The sequence below is a fragment of the Hylobates moloch genome, unplaced genomic scaffold (assembly GCF_009828535.3).
Source record: "Hylobates moloch isolate HMO894 unplaced genomic scaffold, HMol_V3 SCAFFOLD_10, whole genome shotgun sequence".
Lineage (NCBI taxonomy): Eukaryota > Metazoa > Chordata > Mammalia > Primates > Hylobatidae > Hylobates > Hylobates moloch.
In genome coordinates, this window is record NW_026652285.1 from 31,214,663 (window position 1) to 31,226,970 (window position 12,308).

Genomic DNA, 12,308 nt, shown 5'->3' on the forward strand with positions numbered 1-12,308 from the left:
GGCCAGGCACAGTGGCTCAGGCCTGTAATTCCAGCACTTTGGGAGGCTGAGGTGGGAGAGGAGCTTGAGCCTAGGAGTTTGAGACCAACCTAGGCAACATAGTGGGACACCATCTCTATTTAAAAAAAAAAAAAAAAGGCCGGGTATGACGGTGCACATGTGTAGTCCCAGCTACTGGAGGAGACTGAGGTGGAGAGAGCACTTGAGCCCAGAAGATGAAGGCTGCAGTGAGTCAAGTCAAGTGTGTCTCTACCCTACAGCCTGGGTGATAGAGCCAGACCTTGTCTCCAAAAAATCATAAATAGGCCAGGCCTGGCATGGTGGCTCATGCCTGTAATCCCAGCACTTTTGGGAGGCCAAGGCAGGCAGATTACCTGAGTTCAGGAGTTCAAGACCGGCCTAGCTAACACAGTGAAACCCCGTCTCTACTAAAAATATAAAAAATTATCCGGGCGTGGTGTCTGGCGCCTGTAGTCCCAGCTACTCGGGAGGCTGAGGAAGGAGAATGGTGTGAACCTGGGAGGCGGAGGTTGCAGTGAGCTGAGATTGTGCCACTGCACTCCAGCCTGGGTGACAGAGCGAGACTCCGTCTCAAAAAAACAAAACAAAACAAGACAAAAAAATACAACAGTTAGCTGGCTGTGGTGGCTTATGCCTGTAATCCCACCTACTCGGGAGGCTGAGGCAGGAGAATCACTTGAACCTAGGAGGCAGAGGCTGCAGTAAGCCGAGATCGCTCCACTGCACTCCAACCTGGGCAACAGAGCAAGACTCCGTCTCAAAAAAACAAAACAAACAAACAAAAAATACAACAGTTAGCTGGGTGTGGTGGCTTATGCCTGTAGTCCTAGCTACTCGGGAGGCTGAGGTAGGAGAATCACTTGAACCTGGGAGGCGGAGGTTGCAGTGAGCTGAGATCGCCCCACTGCACTCCAGCCTGGGTGACAGCGCGAGACTCTGTCTCAAAAAAATAAAAAACAAATAATAATAATAATAATAAATAGGAAGCGTGGTGGTTCACGCCTGTAATCCCAGCACTTTGTAGGCCGAGGCAGGCGGATCACTTGAGGTCAGGGGTTCGAGACCAGCCTGGCCAACATGGTGAAACCCCGTCTCTACTAAAAATACAAAAATTAGTCAGGCATGGTGGTGCATGCCTGTAGTCCCAGCTATTCAGGAGGCTGAGACAGGAGAATTGCTTGAATCTGGGAGGCGGAGGTTGCAGTGAGCCAAGATCGCACCACTGTGCTCCAGCCTGGGCAACACAGTGAGACTGTTTCAAAATAAATAAATAAAATAATAAATAAATCTTTCCAATTGCGTATCTGTTGTGAGACAGGATTTTCTTCATATGTCTCAGTAACCAACATATAGCAACAGATCAAATATGGAAGGAGATATTGAGAATACAGCTGTCCCCTTGGAAGCCAGAGAATAAAGAGATTTGTAAAAATGTAAAATGATTTCCATACTCTCATTAATTCGGGGAATGGAATATAGTTATCTTTCATTTAGAACACTATGTTAACATGGTTAATGTGTAATGAGTTTATTTTTGTTATTTTTAACGAATTGATGCATATGTAAAATTTTTCTCAAGTTTCATTTTAATATGGCAACTATTAGTAGATATAACCCACTTCAACACAAAAGCTGTTTGGGAGTCTTCAACACTTTTTAAGAGTGTAAAGGGTTCTAAGACCAAAAGAGCCACACCATATTAGTATATTTGAAAAGTACCCGGAACCTGGTACATAAAAAACTCATCTGGCAAATGTTCATGAAGTGCCAACTCTATGCCTGGTGCTAGGCCTTGGGGATTCAGAATTGAGAACAATCGTTTCTGTTGAGGACTCACAGACCGGCGGAGGCGCCAAACCGGTATAAGAACAGTTATACCATGGGACTAGGATGAGGGTGAGAGCCCGCACCAAGAACACGCACCTATTAGGTGAGGCGGTGGGAAGAGAAGTGGCCAGGGAAGGCTTCCCAGAAAAGCTGACACTTGATCTGAGTCTTAAATGCCACCAGGAATCAGCCAAGGGGACGGGCATTTTAGGGAGAGAGAACAGAATGCATAAACTGTGGAAGCTTTAAGAAAAGTATGGCTATTTCCAGCTCCTGCACGTAGCTCATGACAAATGCAGCATGAGGTACAAGCATGAATACTGGGGGTGAGGTTGGGCATGGAAGGATATGAGGCCAGAGAGGCAGGCAAGAGCCAAAACAACGGGCCTTCTATACCATATTAAGAAATGTGGATTTTTTTTTTTCTCCTCAAAACAGGCAGGGTGCCCGCACGCCTGTAATCCCAGCTACTCAGGAGGCCGAGTTGGGAGGATCACTTGAGCCCATAAGTTCAAGACCAGCCTGGGCAATCTAGCAAGCTCCTGTCTCAAAAAAAGTGGGGGGACAGGGATTAGGGAGGGGTTTTGGAGGATTTTAGATAATATTCGCACTAACTTTTAAAAAGATATTTGACAACAATTTCATGGGACAGTCAAATGAATGAATGAGTTGAGGAACCAGAAGTAAGACTACAAAACAGACTGGAGAAAACATAAGGAGCGGCCAGAGGCCAGCCCAGACCGACCCGAGGAGGAACCTCATTGGTAGGAAGCAGCCTCTCCAGGATTAGGTGGATGTGAGACGCGAAGGGCACGGGAAACCCAGTGGTCCAGCACAGGCTACTGGTGGATGAGGGGTCTTCCATGGAGTTAGAGGAACACTGCGAGGTCTGGCCAGGGTTGCTCTCCGTATAGCTAGCAGGCAGCTAAACAGATCTGAATGCATTTCCACGCCTCCTCCCCACCGCCCCGGCCAGCGGCCTTGGGTTCCCACGGTCCCCAGCCCACTGCCAAATCCAGGCCTCCCGCCCCTCTACGACTGGAGGGTGGGGGCGAGGCTAGCAGCTCCCTCCCGGCTTCCTCCGCTTGTTCTCTCCTCCCCTTCCCCCTCCTCCGGGCGGCTCTCCACTTCCTCTCCCCCCACCCCACCCCAGGGCAAAACGAAAACAAACACCTTCGCGCCCCGCGCCTCCGACTCTCCGACCCCACGACCCGGCGCCGGCGCTGCTTTGGCGGCCTGGGTCGGAGAAGGCACCTCGCCCTGGACTCCCTATGCCCCGCAGCACAGTGACTCTTCCCCTCGCCCTCCGCCTTCCCCGCCCCAGCCCGGCTCCGCCTTCCAATGGGGAAACATCCCAAAAAAGGGCAGAAAAGAAATTTCAGCATAAAGTTGGCCCACTGGGAAAGAGAGGAGCGTCCGCGGGGAGCGAGGGAGGAGAGGGAAGGCGCGCGGAGGGGAGCGGGGCCAGGCGGAGCCGGGGGCGGGGAGCGGAGGGGCTCGGGACGCGTCCGGGTGGGAGCGGGGGCGGGGAACGCGTGGTGACCAGCCCGGCCGCAGCCGCGTGGAAAATATGCGGGGCACGTGGGGGGCGGGGCGGGGAGCTGGGTCCTGAGCCGCCGGGTGCTCGCAGGAAGGGCCTGGCTCCAGGGGCAGGGGCTGGAGGGGAGGCGAGGGGATGAGAGGTCAGGCCGGTCCCGGGGGCAGCAAGCCCGGCCACACTCCGCACCGCGACCGGGGCTCTGGGCTTGCCTCCTGCCTCAGTTTCCCCCAAGCTCCCGATGAGACTCTGCTACTACCACCACGTCGATAACGCAAACCTAGAGGGACTCAGGGTAAACTGAGGCACTCAAACTGCCGAGGAGCTCCGCCTCCCAAGAGACATTTAATCCGCGGGGATTTGCAGGAAACTTCTAAATTAAGGGTAGCGGCTGCTGCAGCTGAGGGGGGGGCACGCCGGTCCCTGCTCCCGGGCAGCTGCCGTGAGCTCACGCCCCGAAATAGCCCCAGGGGCCCCAGCCGCAGCTGCCACTGGGTCCGGCTGTCACTCAGAGGAAGCACGGAGCCCCCAGCCCAAGGGTCCCCTCCCTTTCGCAGAGCCGGGGTTTTTCCAGCCGACCGTCGGCCACTTTTTCCTCCGACGGCTGGCATGGAAGAGGGGAATGGGGGCGGGACCCCAAGGGAGGCGGTCTCCAGTGGGTGGGCGAAGGGGGCGGCCGCACCCCCCGGCCGGGCCGTGCTTCTGCCCCTACAAGGTTTGGGCCGAGGTGGGGGAGGGTCCTGGTTGCCGGCCCCGCCCGGTCCCTCCCCGCCTTTTAGGCGCCCGCGCGGCCGGGACGTCCCAGTCCCGCTCCGTCCTCCTCTCTTGCCACTCGTGCACCCAGTCCGCTCAGCCAGCCCAGTCCATCCGGTCCTCACCGCCTGCCGGCCGGCCCACCTCCCACCGCAGCCATGGACGCCATCAAGAAGAAGATGCAGATGCTGAAGCTGGACAAGGAGAACGCCATCGACCGCGCCGAGCAGGCCGAAGCCGACAAGAAGCAAGCTGAGGACCGCTGCAAGCAGGTTAGGGCCGGGCCCAGTGCAGCCTGCTCTCCCCACGCCGAGGGCAGGGGTGGGCCGCTGCCATGGGTCCCCCAGCCCCGGGCCTGCCCGCCAAGGCTCTCTCCCACCCAGGGTGGGGGCTGGGCCTTCACAGTACCCTCAGGGCCTTCGCCAGAGCCGCTTATCTCCCCTACAATAGCCTGGAGAAGCCCCAGGCCCCTGGTTTCCACTCCTGCCCTTGCAGAGCGCAGTTGGTCCTGCTCCTTGGGGCTTGAAGTTTTCTCTGTACCCCCAACAGGTCCCACCAGCACCCTTGACTGGACTGTCCCTCTTCTGTTATTCCGCTTCCATCCCAGTAGCCTCCAAATCTTAGTAGCGCCCCTACACACACCGCGTCTCCATTCTGGGCCTGGGCCCCCTCCCAGCCTGGCTGACCAAGTCCCCTCTGTCCCAGCTGGAGGAGGAGCAGCAGGCCCTCCAGAAGAAGCTGAAGGGAACAGAGGATGAGGTGGAAAAGTATTCTGAATCCGTGAAGGAGGCCCAGGAGAAACTGGAGCAGGCCGAGAAGAAGGCCACTGATGTGAGTGTGGACTTCGGGGACAATGGGAGGAGTTAGGGCACTGGGAAGGGGCCCCCCGAGTATGGGAATAAGGGGATTGGGGCACCTTATCCCCTTATGTCCCCAGCACCAAGACAGAAATGGTTTCATCTCAGTAACCAGGGCTAGGGTAAACTTACACAAGTAATCCAAGACAGTGGATAAATCAAAACCACCTACCACTTCCCCCAGAGGACTTAGCCCTGTAATTCTGTTTGGTTCCAGCTTTTAGAATGTACAGTGATCAAGCAGTGAGTCATTGTGGGGGTGGAAGGTATAAGAATTTACCATCTACCTCAATTAATCCTCCAGCTGAAATTGGAGAGGAGACTGCAGCCGTTTGGGGGTGGGGGGATGTGGGTGTGAGGTACTAGCAGGCAGGAGGAGGGAGAGGGATCCAGAGATGAGGCCCCACTTGAGTTACAACCCTAAGGGGCCATTAAAAATTCCCTGGCCTTGACCTCTGGCTTCAGCAGCCCTGCTGTGCCCTGGGGCCCCAGCTCAGGTTCTAATGGCTCCTCATTTACCCTCATTAAGCTGTTAGCCTGGAGACCACACCAGGCCACAGGGCAGAGGGACAGGGCCACAAATGCCAAAGCAGCTACCTTGGCAGGTCATTAACCCTGAGATTTCTCTGCCCACCCCACAACCCCAACCAGACTTCACTTCCTGCCATTCCCAACCCCCACCTTAAGGTAGGAGAATGGCCATATGGCTTTGGTATGGTGGTAGTTTCCCCATTCTCTGCCTCGGTTTCCCCATCTTCCTTCCACCCAGGATTGTTTTAAGATGAACCTATGGTTAGATTAGCATAAAGCATGCTCTGAACATCAGAGATGACATTGCTGTTTGTATCCACTGCTCATGTTCCCAGCCCCCCAGGGTTGGGCTTCTGTGACCTCCAGCCTCCAGTTTTGGTTCTCCACCAGTCCTGGCACTTGGGAGGGAGCTGACCTGCAGCTGCTAGCACAGACGACCCTGGGCATCTGACACTCTATAAATAACCAAGGCCCAGTGCAGCTGGAGGCAGGATTGGAAACCCAAGGAGCTGGTGGGGGCTGGAGGGGCAGGGGGGACAGGGACAGAGCTAGGGAGGCAGAGCCGCAGCACCAGGAGCAGATAGGAAAGACTGCCCAAGCTTATTGGTGACCTTGAACACAGCACTCAACTTACATGGTGCCTCAGTTTCTCCCTCTCTCTTGCTTCCCATTTTTCTAATGGGGACAGTAGTGCCTGTCCTGTGGTTACAGAGCAGCCCCCATAACTGGGAAGAGCTTGAGAGGCAGGAAATAGCACATATCAGTCCCATGATGAGGACCCCAGGACTTCCCAAACTTTGCAGAGTCTTTTGTCACCCCACCATCATAAAGAGTTATTCTTTTACAGTCTCACCTCTCTCTAGGGTAGTCCTCCAATGTCCCTCACAGTGATTCTTCCCAACCCCCAGTGCTGTCCCCAGAATCCTTCCACACTGAGTCATCCGGCTCTGTGCCCATGATGGGCTCTTGTCACTCTAGGTGGCCAAGCTCCAGGTGCCTTCAGCACCTGGAAGACAAGCTACCATCTACTCTCTATATATGGCGCTGTTTCTCCTGCCCTACAGTCCTACCAAGGACCTGCTTCCTATGCTCTGTCCAAGTGCTGCCCCCAGCCCCTCCCCCCACCCCCTTTCCCTACACAGGTCCTCTCTCCTCTCCACTCTGAAATCTCAGAGTCTCTGTGTCCTTGTTTTTGACAGAGAAAGGGGATAACCTAATATTTATGGAATGCGGACCCTGTGCAGGCAATGTACTCAATGCTTTCTGCATGTTATTTTACGATTTCCCAAACTTGGCTTATCATCAGAATCACTTGGGGGCTTTAAAAAAAAAAAGAGAAGATTCCCAAGCCCCCGCCCTACACATCCCAATTCAGTGGATCTAGCATGGAGTAAGAGGACCTGTTTAGTTTTATGAGTCTCACCGAAGGTCCTGTTGATTAACTGAGTATTAAAAGCACTGGATTATCTCAGAACAGCCTTAAGAAGGAGGAACTGTTATTGTTAACTCCAACTTGTGAAGGAGGAAACTGAGGCTTAGAGAGGCTAAGTAAGTTGCCCACAGTTACACAAGTGTTGAGTGGCTGAGCCATGGCTCAAAGACAATCTGACTCAGAGCCAATGCTCTTAACACCAGGCTGCACTGCTCCTCTCATTTTCCTTTATTGGCACTCGCCTTGCTCCGCCCTTTTTCTCAGTGTTTGACCAGTTTTTATGGATTTTTTCCAAAACCTCCATGGTTTTGCCTCCTACTGCAAGCCCAGGGTCTGAGTAGACATCCCTCACACTGTCCCTGCATTGTCCCCAGCTCTCTGCTGGCCTTGGCAGGGAGCCCCTTGCTACAGCCATGGGTATTCCTTATAGGCCTGCCTCTTGGGCTTCTTGCTGGGAGTCTGCCTTATAGCTGATGACAGATGACATCACTGAGCTTGATTCTTTTTTTTTTTTTTGAGATGGGATCTTGCTATGTTTCCCAGGCAAGGCTCCTAGGGTCAAGCTGAACTCCCACCTTAGCCTCCAGAGTAGCTGGGATGACAGGCATGCACCACCATGCCCAGTATCACTGAGCTTGATTCTGTGACGGGCTATTCTTAGCAGCAGTGACGTCTGGTTGGCCTGATTCTTCCCCCATCCCTTTACCTGGGCCAGGCTTTGCTGTGTAGGAATCAGAGCTGCATCAGACCTGGCCCAGCACTTGAAGTGCTCTCACGGGGAACAGGAGGACTTGTGTGCAGGAGACCTTTGGGAGACTAACTGTGCACAGTGCAGGAGAGGCCCTGCAGCAGGGGAGCGGAGTTTGTCAAGGAAGGAATGCGTGTATTTTTTTGTTTTTTTGAGGTGGAGTTTCGTTCTTTTTACCCAGGCTGGAGTGCAGTGGCACGAACTTGGCTCACTGCAACCTCAGCCTCCTGGGTTCAAGTGATTCTTGTGCCTCAGCCTCCCAAGTAGCTGGGATTACAGGCGCACACCACCATGCCTGGCTAATTTTTTATTTTTAATAGAGACAGAGTTTCACCATGTTGGCCAGGCTGCTCTCAAACTCCTGACCTCAGGTGATCCACCCGCCTCGGCCTCCCAGAGTGCGGAGATTACAGGCGTGAGCCACCATGCTCGGCCTGAGTGCACATTTTTTACTGGAGCACAGTCTGGGCAGAAGATGATTGGTTGAGGAAAAATTACATAGAATGTCTAGAATCCAGGAAGCCTCAGTTCTTTCTGAGAAGAATCTTGCCATCCTCTGGAGCCTCTCTGATCCTTATCCAAGGCTAACAAGGCCTGTTTGACCCCTGACCTCTGACCCACAGGCTGAGGCAGATGTGGCCTCCCTGAACCGCCGCATTCAGCTGGTTGAGGAGGAGCTGGACCGGGCCCAGGAGCGCCTGGCTACAGCCCTGCAGAAGCTGGAGGAGGCCGAGAAGGCAGCTGATGAGAGCGAGAGGTGGTCAGGGGCCTCGGGGAGGATGGTCCGGGAGGAAGAAGGGAGCCTGTCTCTGCTGGTCCTGATACCACGCTCACCCTCTCCCTGCCTTTCAGAGGAATGAAGGTCATCGAAAACCGCGCCATGAAGGACGAGGAGAAGATGGAACTGCAGGAGATGCAGCTGAAGGAGGCCAAGCACATCGCTGAGGATTCAGACCGCAAATACGAAGAGGTGACAGCCTTGCCCCTCTGCCTGCTCGCTGCCCAGCCTGCAACATGCCCAGTCCTTCTCCACTGATCTATCCTCTCTTTCTCACTCCCCCCAGGTGGCCAGGAAGCTGGTGATCCTGGAAGGAGAGCTGGAGCGCTCGGAGGAGAGAGCTGAGGTGGCCGAGAGGTAAAGATACCCGGGGGTGGCAAGTGAGCCCATTGACCCTGGGGCCTTCCACACAGTAGGAAGGTAGCGTCCTAGGCTTGGGGCTGTAGGGACAGGCCCTGTTCTCTGACCCCTGCCCGCTGCCCCCAGCCGAGCCAGACAGCTGGAGGAGGAACTTCGAACCATGGACCAGGCCCTCAAGTCCCTGATGGCCTCAGAGGAGGAGGTAGTGACCCCTCTGAACCTTTCTGGGCAATGGCGCCTTCTCTCAGCTCACCTTCCCTCTGTCTCAGCACCGCAGGCTGCTCTTTCTCAGCTGCTGGGGATCAGGAAGGGCCTGGGGCTTCTGAGCCCTGCCTGCTGTCACTCTCACAACTTTGCTCTTCTCTTCTCTCCTCCACCCGTCCCCCGCTGTGCCATCTCCACTGCCTGGCTTCGCTGTGCCCTCACACCCTGCCCCCCCGCCACACACCCCCTGCAGTAAATGTGGGGACCTAGAGGAGGAGCTGAAAATTGTTACCAACAACTTGAAATCCCTGGAGGCCCAGGCGGACAAGGTAGAGGGGAGCAGAGGGGCAGTGAGGATGGGGTCCTACAGGGGAGGGAGGTGAGGGGTCCAAGGCAGGGAGGGGCTGGGTGTTCTATGGAGGCAGGATGGCCAGGAGCCTACGGGTTACAATGGAGAAATGAAGGATCTGTGGTGGCGCTGTACTGATGGCATGTGTGTATATCCCCAAAAGTATTCCACCAAAGAAGATAAATATGAAGAGGAGATCAAACTGTTGGAGGAGAAGCTGAAGGAGGTGAGAGTCCTCTTCCAGTTCCCAGTCTCCCCTCAAGCCACCCTAATCCTTGCCAGAGACGGCCTATGGCAGGACACTTGAGGGTTGGGATGGGCAAGAAGCTTGACTTAGGCAGTGGTCTGTGGGAGGGCCTAATTCTTTGCCATTTCTCCCATCCTGCCTTTACCCCCAGGCTGAGACCCGAGCAGAGTTTGCCGAGAGGTCTGTGGCAAAGTTGGAGAAAACCATTGATGACCTGGAAGGTAAAAGAAGCCTTTATAAGTAGGTCCACACCTGCCGTGATTATCAGTCTGTCCCGTACCTTCTCATCCCATGTTATTTGCCACCAATAAACTAGGGTTGGGCCACCTAGGACCCTACCAACTCCCCAACTCTGTGGGCCATGTCTACAATTCAAGTAATTGTAGCTGCCCACCGCGCAACAACTCCAGTGCTTCTCAAACTTCCGCATGCATGAGAATCACTGGGAGAGTTTTAAAAACAGATTCCTGGGCTCTGCCCCAAAGAGATTGCTGACTTTGGGCTGGAGGATTTACATTTCTAGCTAGTTCTCTGGTACTGCCAATGCTGCTGGTCCTCATGCCACACTCTGAGTGGCACCCATATAGACAATTCCGTCCCCGAGTGTAACGCAGTAGAGTTCTAGCGCAGAGACTGGCTTATTAACTAGAGAGCTATTGGACTGAACATCTAGGTCTGCACGACAGCACTAATAGAAAACACTGTTTTAAGCTAGATTTGACAAAAGCAAACATCCAGATATGTGTGAGTCTGTGGCTGTTTCTATTGTTAATGGTGTTGTGGCTAAAGTTGCCTTTCCTTTTTATTCTCTGATAACCCTTTCACTTTCCCACTTCTCTCGCTTCCAGCCTTCTCAGGCAAGCTCCAATTTTACCTCCAGCTTTAGGAGGTTTGCCCTTTCTGGCTCCAGCACCCTCCCTCTCCCCTCTAAGCAAGCACTCCTGCTTGTCGAGAGCTGTACCCACAGCTCCCTGGAGAGGCAGGAGCTCCTGTGGGTAGAGCCAATTTGGGGTACAGAGAAGGACAGAAAAGAGATGGGGTAGAGATGGGGAGAAGGAGTTCCTGATGGCCGTCCAGCCTGTTCCCTGGCCTCCCTCTCTCACTCTGTCTTTGTGCATCTCTGATTCTGTTTTTCTTTCCATTGCCCTCTCTCCTTCCTTTCCTCTTTCCCTCCACTCCCTTTCCCACACTCCCACCTGGTCCTCTCCCTGGAACCCCCAGATGAAGTCTATGCCCAGAAGATGAAGTACAAAGCCATTAGCGAGGAACTGGACAACGCACTCAATGACATCACCTCCCTCTGAGCCCCACGCCAGCGTGGCCACCTCAGCTCTCTTCTCTCCTCTCCTTTCCATTCTCTCTATGGGGAGGGGAGCAGGCAGGAGGAGCAGAAATTGCCAACATTGCACAGCCAGGCTGGGAGCAGCCTAGGGAGAGCCCCCATCATGCCCACCACCCACTCTGGCACTGGCTTCATCCTTTACCTATCCCCTTCCACCCCCCTTTGCTGTCTAATAAACTCTGAACTTGGTCTCCATGCTGTTTTCCTGCCCTCCAGAGAGCACCTCTATCGCCACCACGGAGCACTGGTTCACTCCTGACACCCTGGCTCTTACTGACACTCCCAGCCCCTGCACTGAGCCCACCCACAAAAGACCATGGCCCACGCTAAAACCCCTCTGCACAGGCACTCCCTGGCTGTCGCTCTCTGACTCACCGCTGCATGTGGGCACGTGTGGCCTCATCAAACCATGACCCCCTCTGGTGCCAATCACTGACCTTGGAGCACTTAGCTGGGGTTCCAGGATCAAACAGAGTGACTGGAAAGGAAGTAGGGTGGTGAGGTGCAGGACAGGGGCAAGAAAGTTGCAAAAGGTCTGGAATGGAGCTGGAAAAATGTTGGATATCAGCAACATGGGGCTTTCACTGCAGCGGCAGGTCTGTTTTCTACCTCAAGTCTGTCTGGCCCTTCCTTTCCTGGCACAGTCTTTGTCTTACCTTCTGTCTCCAACTTTCTTAAACCTTCTAAAGAAGAGGATAAAGTAGTTTATGACTCAGACCTCCCCACCCCACCTCCATGACCCCAAGGCCTTGAGTGAGGCATCCACGTCCATCCTGTTCCCCTTATCCTGGTCAGTCCATCTGTTTGTCCCTGCCCTGAGGTCCCTGAATGCATGTGTCTTCCTGTGTCTCCTGACCCATTCCATGTCTATATGTCACCTTCCCCTGGCCCTGCCTCCCCACGTCTCCCCCTTGTGTCTCCCTCCTCCCTCACCTGCTGCTTCCCCTCACAGAGACCTTGGCCAGTGCCAAGGAGGAGAACGTCGAGATTCACCAGACCTTGGACCAGACCCTGCTGGAACTCAACAACCTGTGAGGGCCGGCCCCGCCCCCAGCCAGGCTATGGTTGCCACCCCAACCCAATAAAACTGATGTAACCAGCCTCTCAAGGCCCTTTAAGCCTTTCTTTGGTGTTGGCAGTGGAGTTTGAAGGAACCCTGTATGAACAGGGCCTGGGTCCTTGCTCTGCACTGGGGCTTCCTTTTCAGGGAAAACTGGGATGGAGGGCCTGGGCTCATTGAGGAGAGGCTGTGAACAGGCTGTGTGAAGCAGGAAGTCTTACAGGACTGGGGACATCAGCTGGGCCAGACAGCACATCCTGAA

At 54.5% G+C, this 12,308-nt stretch overlaps 1 protein-coding gene across 5 annotated transcripts; it reads left to right on the forward strand.

Annotated features, from left to right (window-relative positions):
* Positions 1-2,983: 2,983 nt before the first annotated feature.
* Positions 2,984-12,090, forward strand: TPM2 (tropomyosin 2). Of its 5 annotated transcripts, none has more exons than XR_009215323.1 (10): positions 2,991-4,410; positions 4,844-4,969; positions 8,330-8,463; positions 8,559-8,676; positions 8,771-8,841; positions 8,971-9,046; positions 9,561-9,623; positions 9,796-9,865; positions 10,866-11,582; positions 11,939-12,090. XR_009215323.1 is itself a non-coding variant. In XM_032164035.2 (9 exons), the coding sequence occupies exons 1-9, from the start codon at positions 4,297-4,299 to the stop codon at positions 12,019-12,021; spliced, it is 855 nt and encodes a 284-aa protein (XP_032019926.1). In that variant the 5' UTR covers positions 2,991-4,296; the 3' UTR covers positions 12,022-12,090. The 5 variants fall into 5 exon arrangements, 3 of the variants coding, with proteins under 3 accessions (XP_058301668.1, XP_032019926.1, XP_032019930.1); XR_009215322.1 differs by lacking the exon at positions 8,971-9,046 and adding an exon at positions 9,302-9,377; XM_032164035.2 differs by lacking the exon at positions 10,866-11,582.
* Positions 12,091-12,308: the final 218 nt, after the last annotated feature.

Coding starts and splice junctions, on each gene's coding strand:
- TPM2 (XM_058445685.1), top strand. CDS start 4,297: ATGGACGCCATCAAGAAGAAGATGCAGATGCTGAAGCTGGACAAGGAG. Junction 4,411..4,843: donor CTGAGGACCGCTGCAAGCAG/GTTAGGGCCGGG, acceptor CCTCTGTCCCAG/CTGGAGGAGGAGCAGCAGGC. Junction 8,842..8,970: donor AGAGCTGAGGTGGCCGAGAG/GTAAAGATACCC, acceptor CGCTGCCCCCAG/CCGAGCCAGACAGCTGGAGG.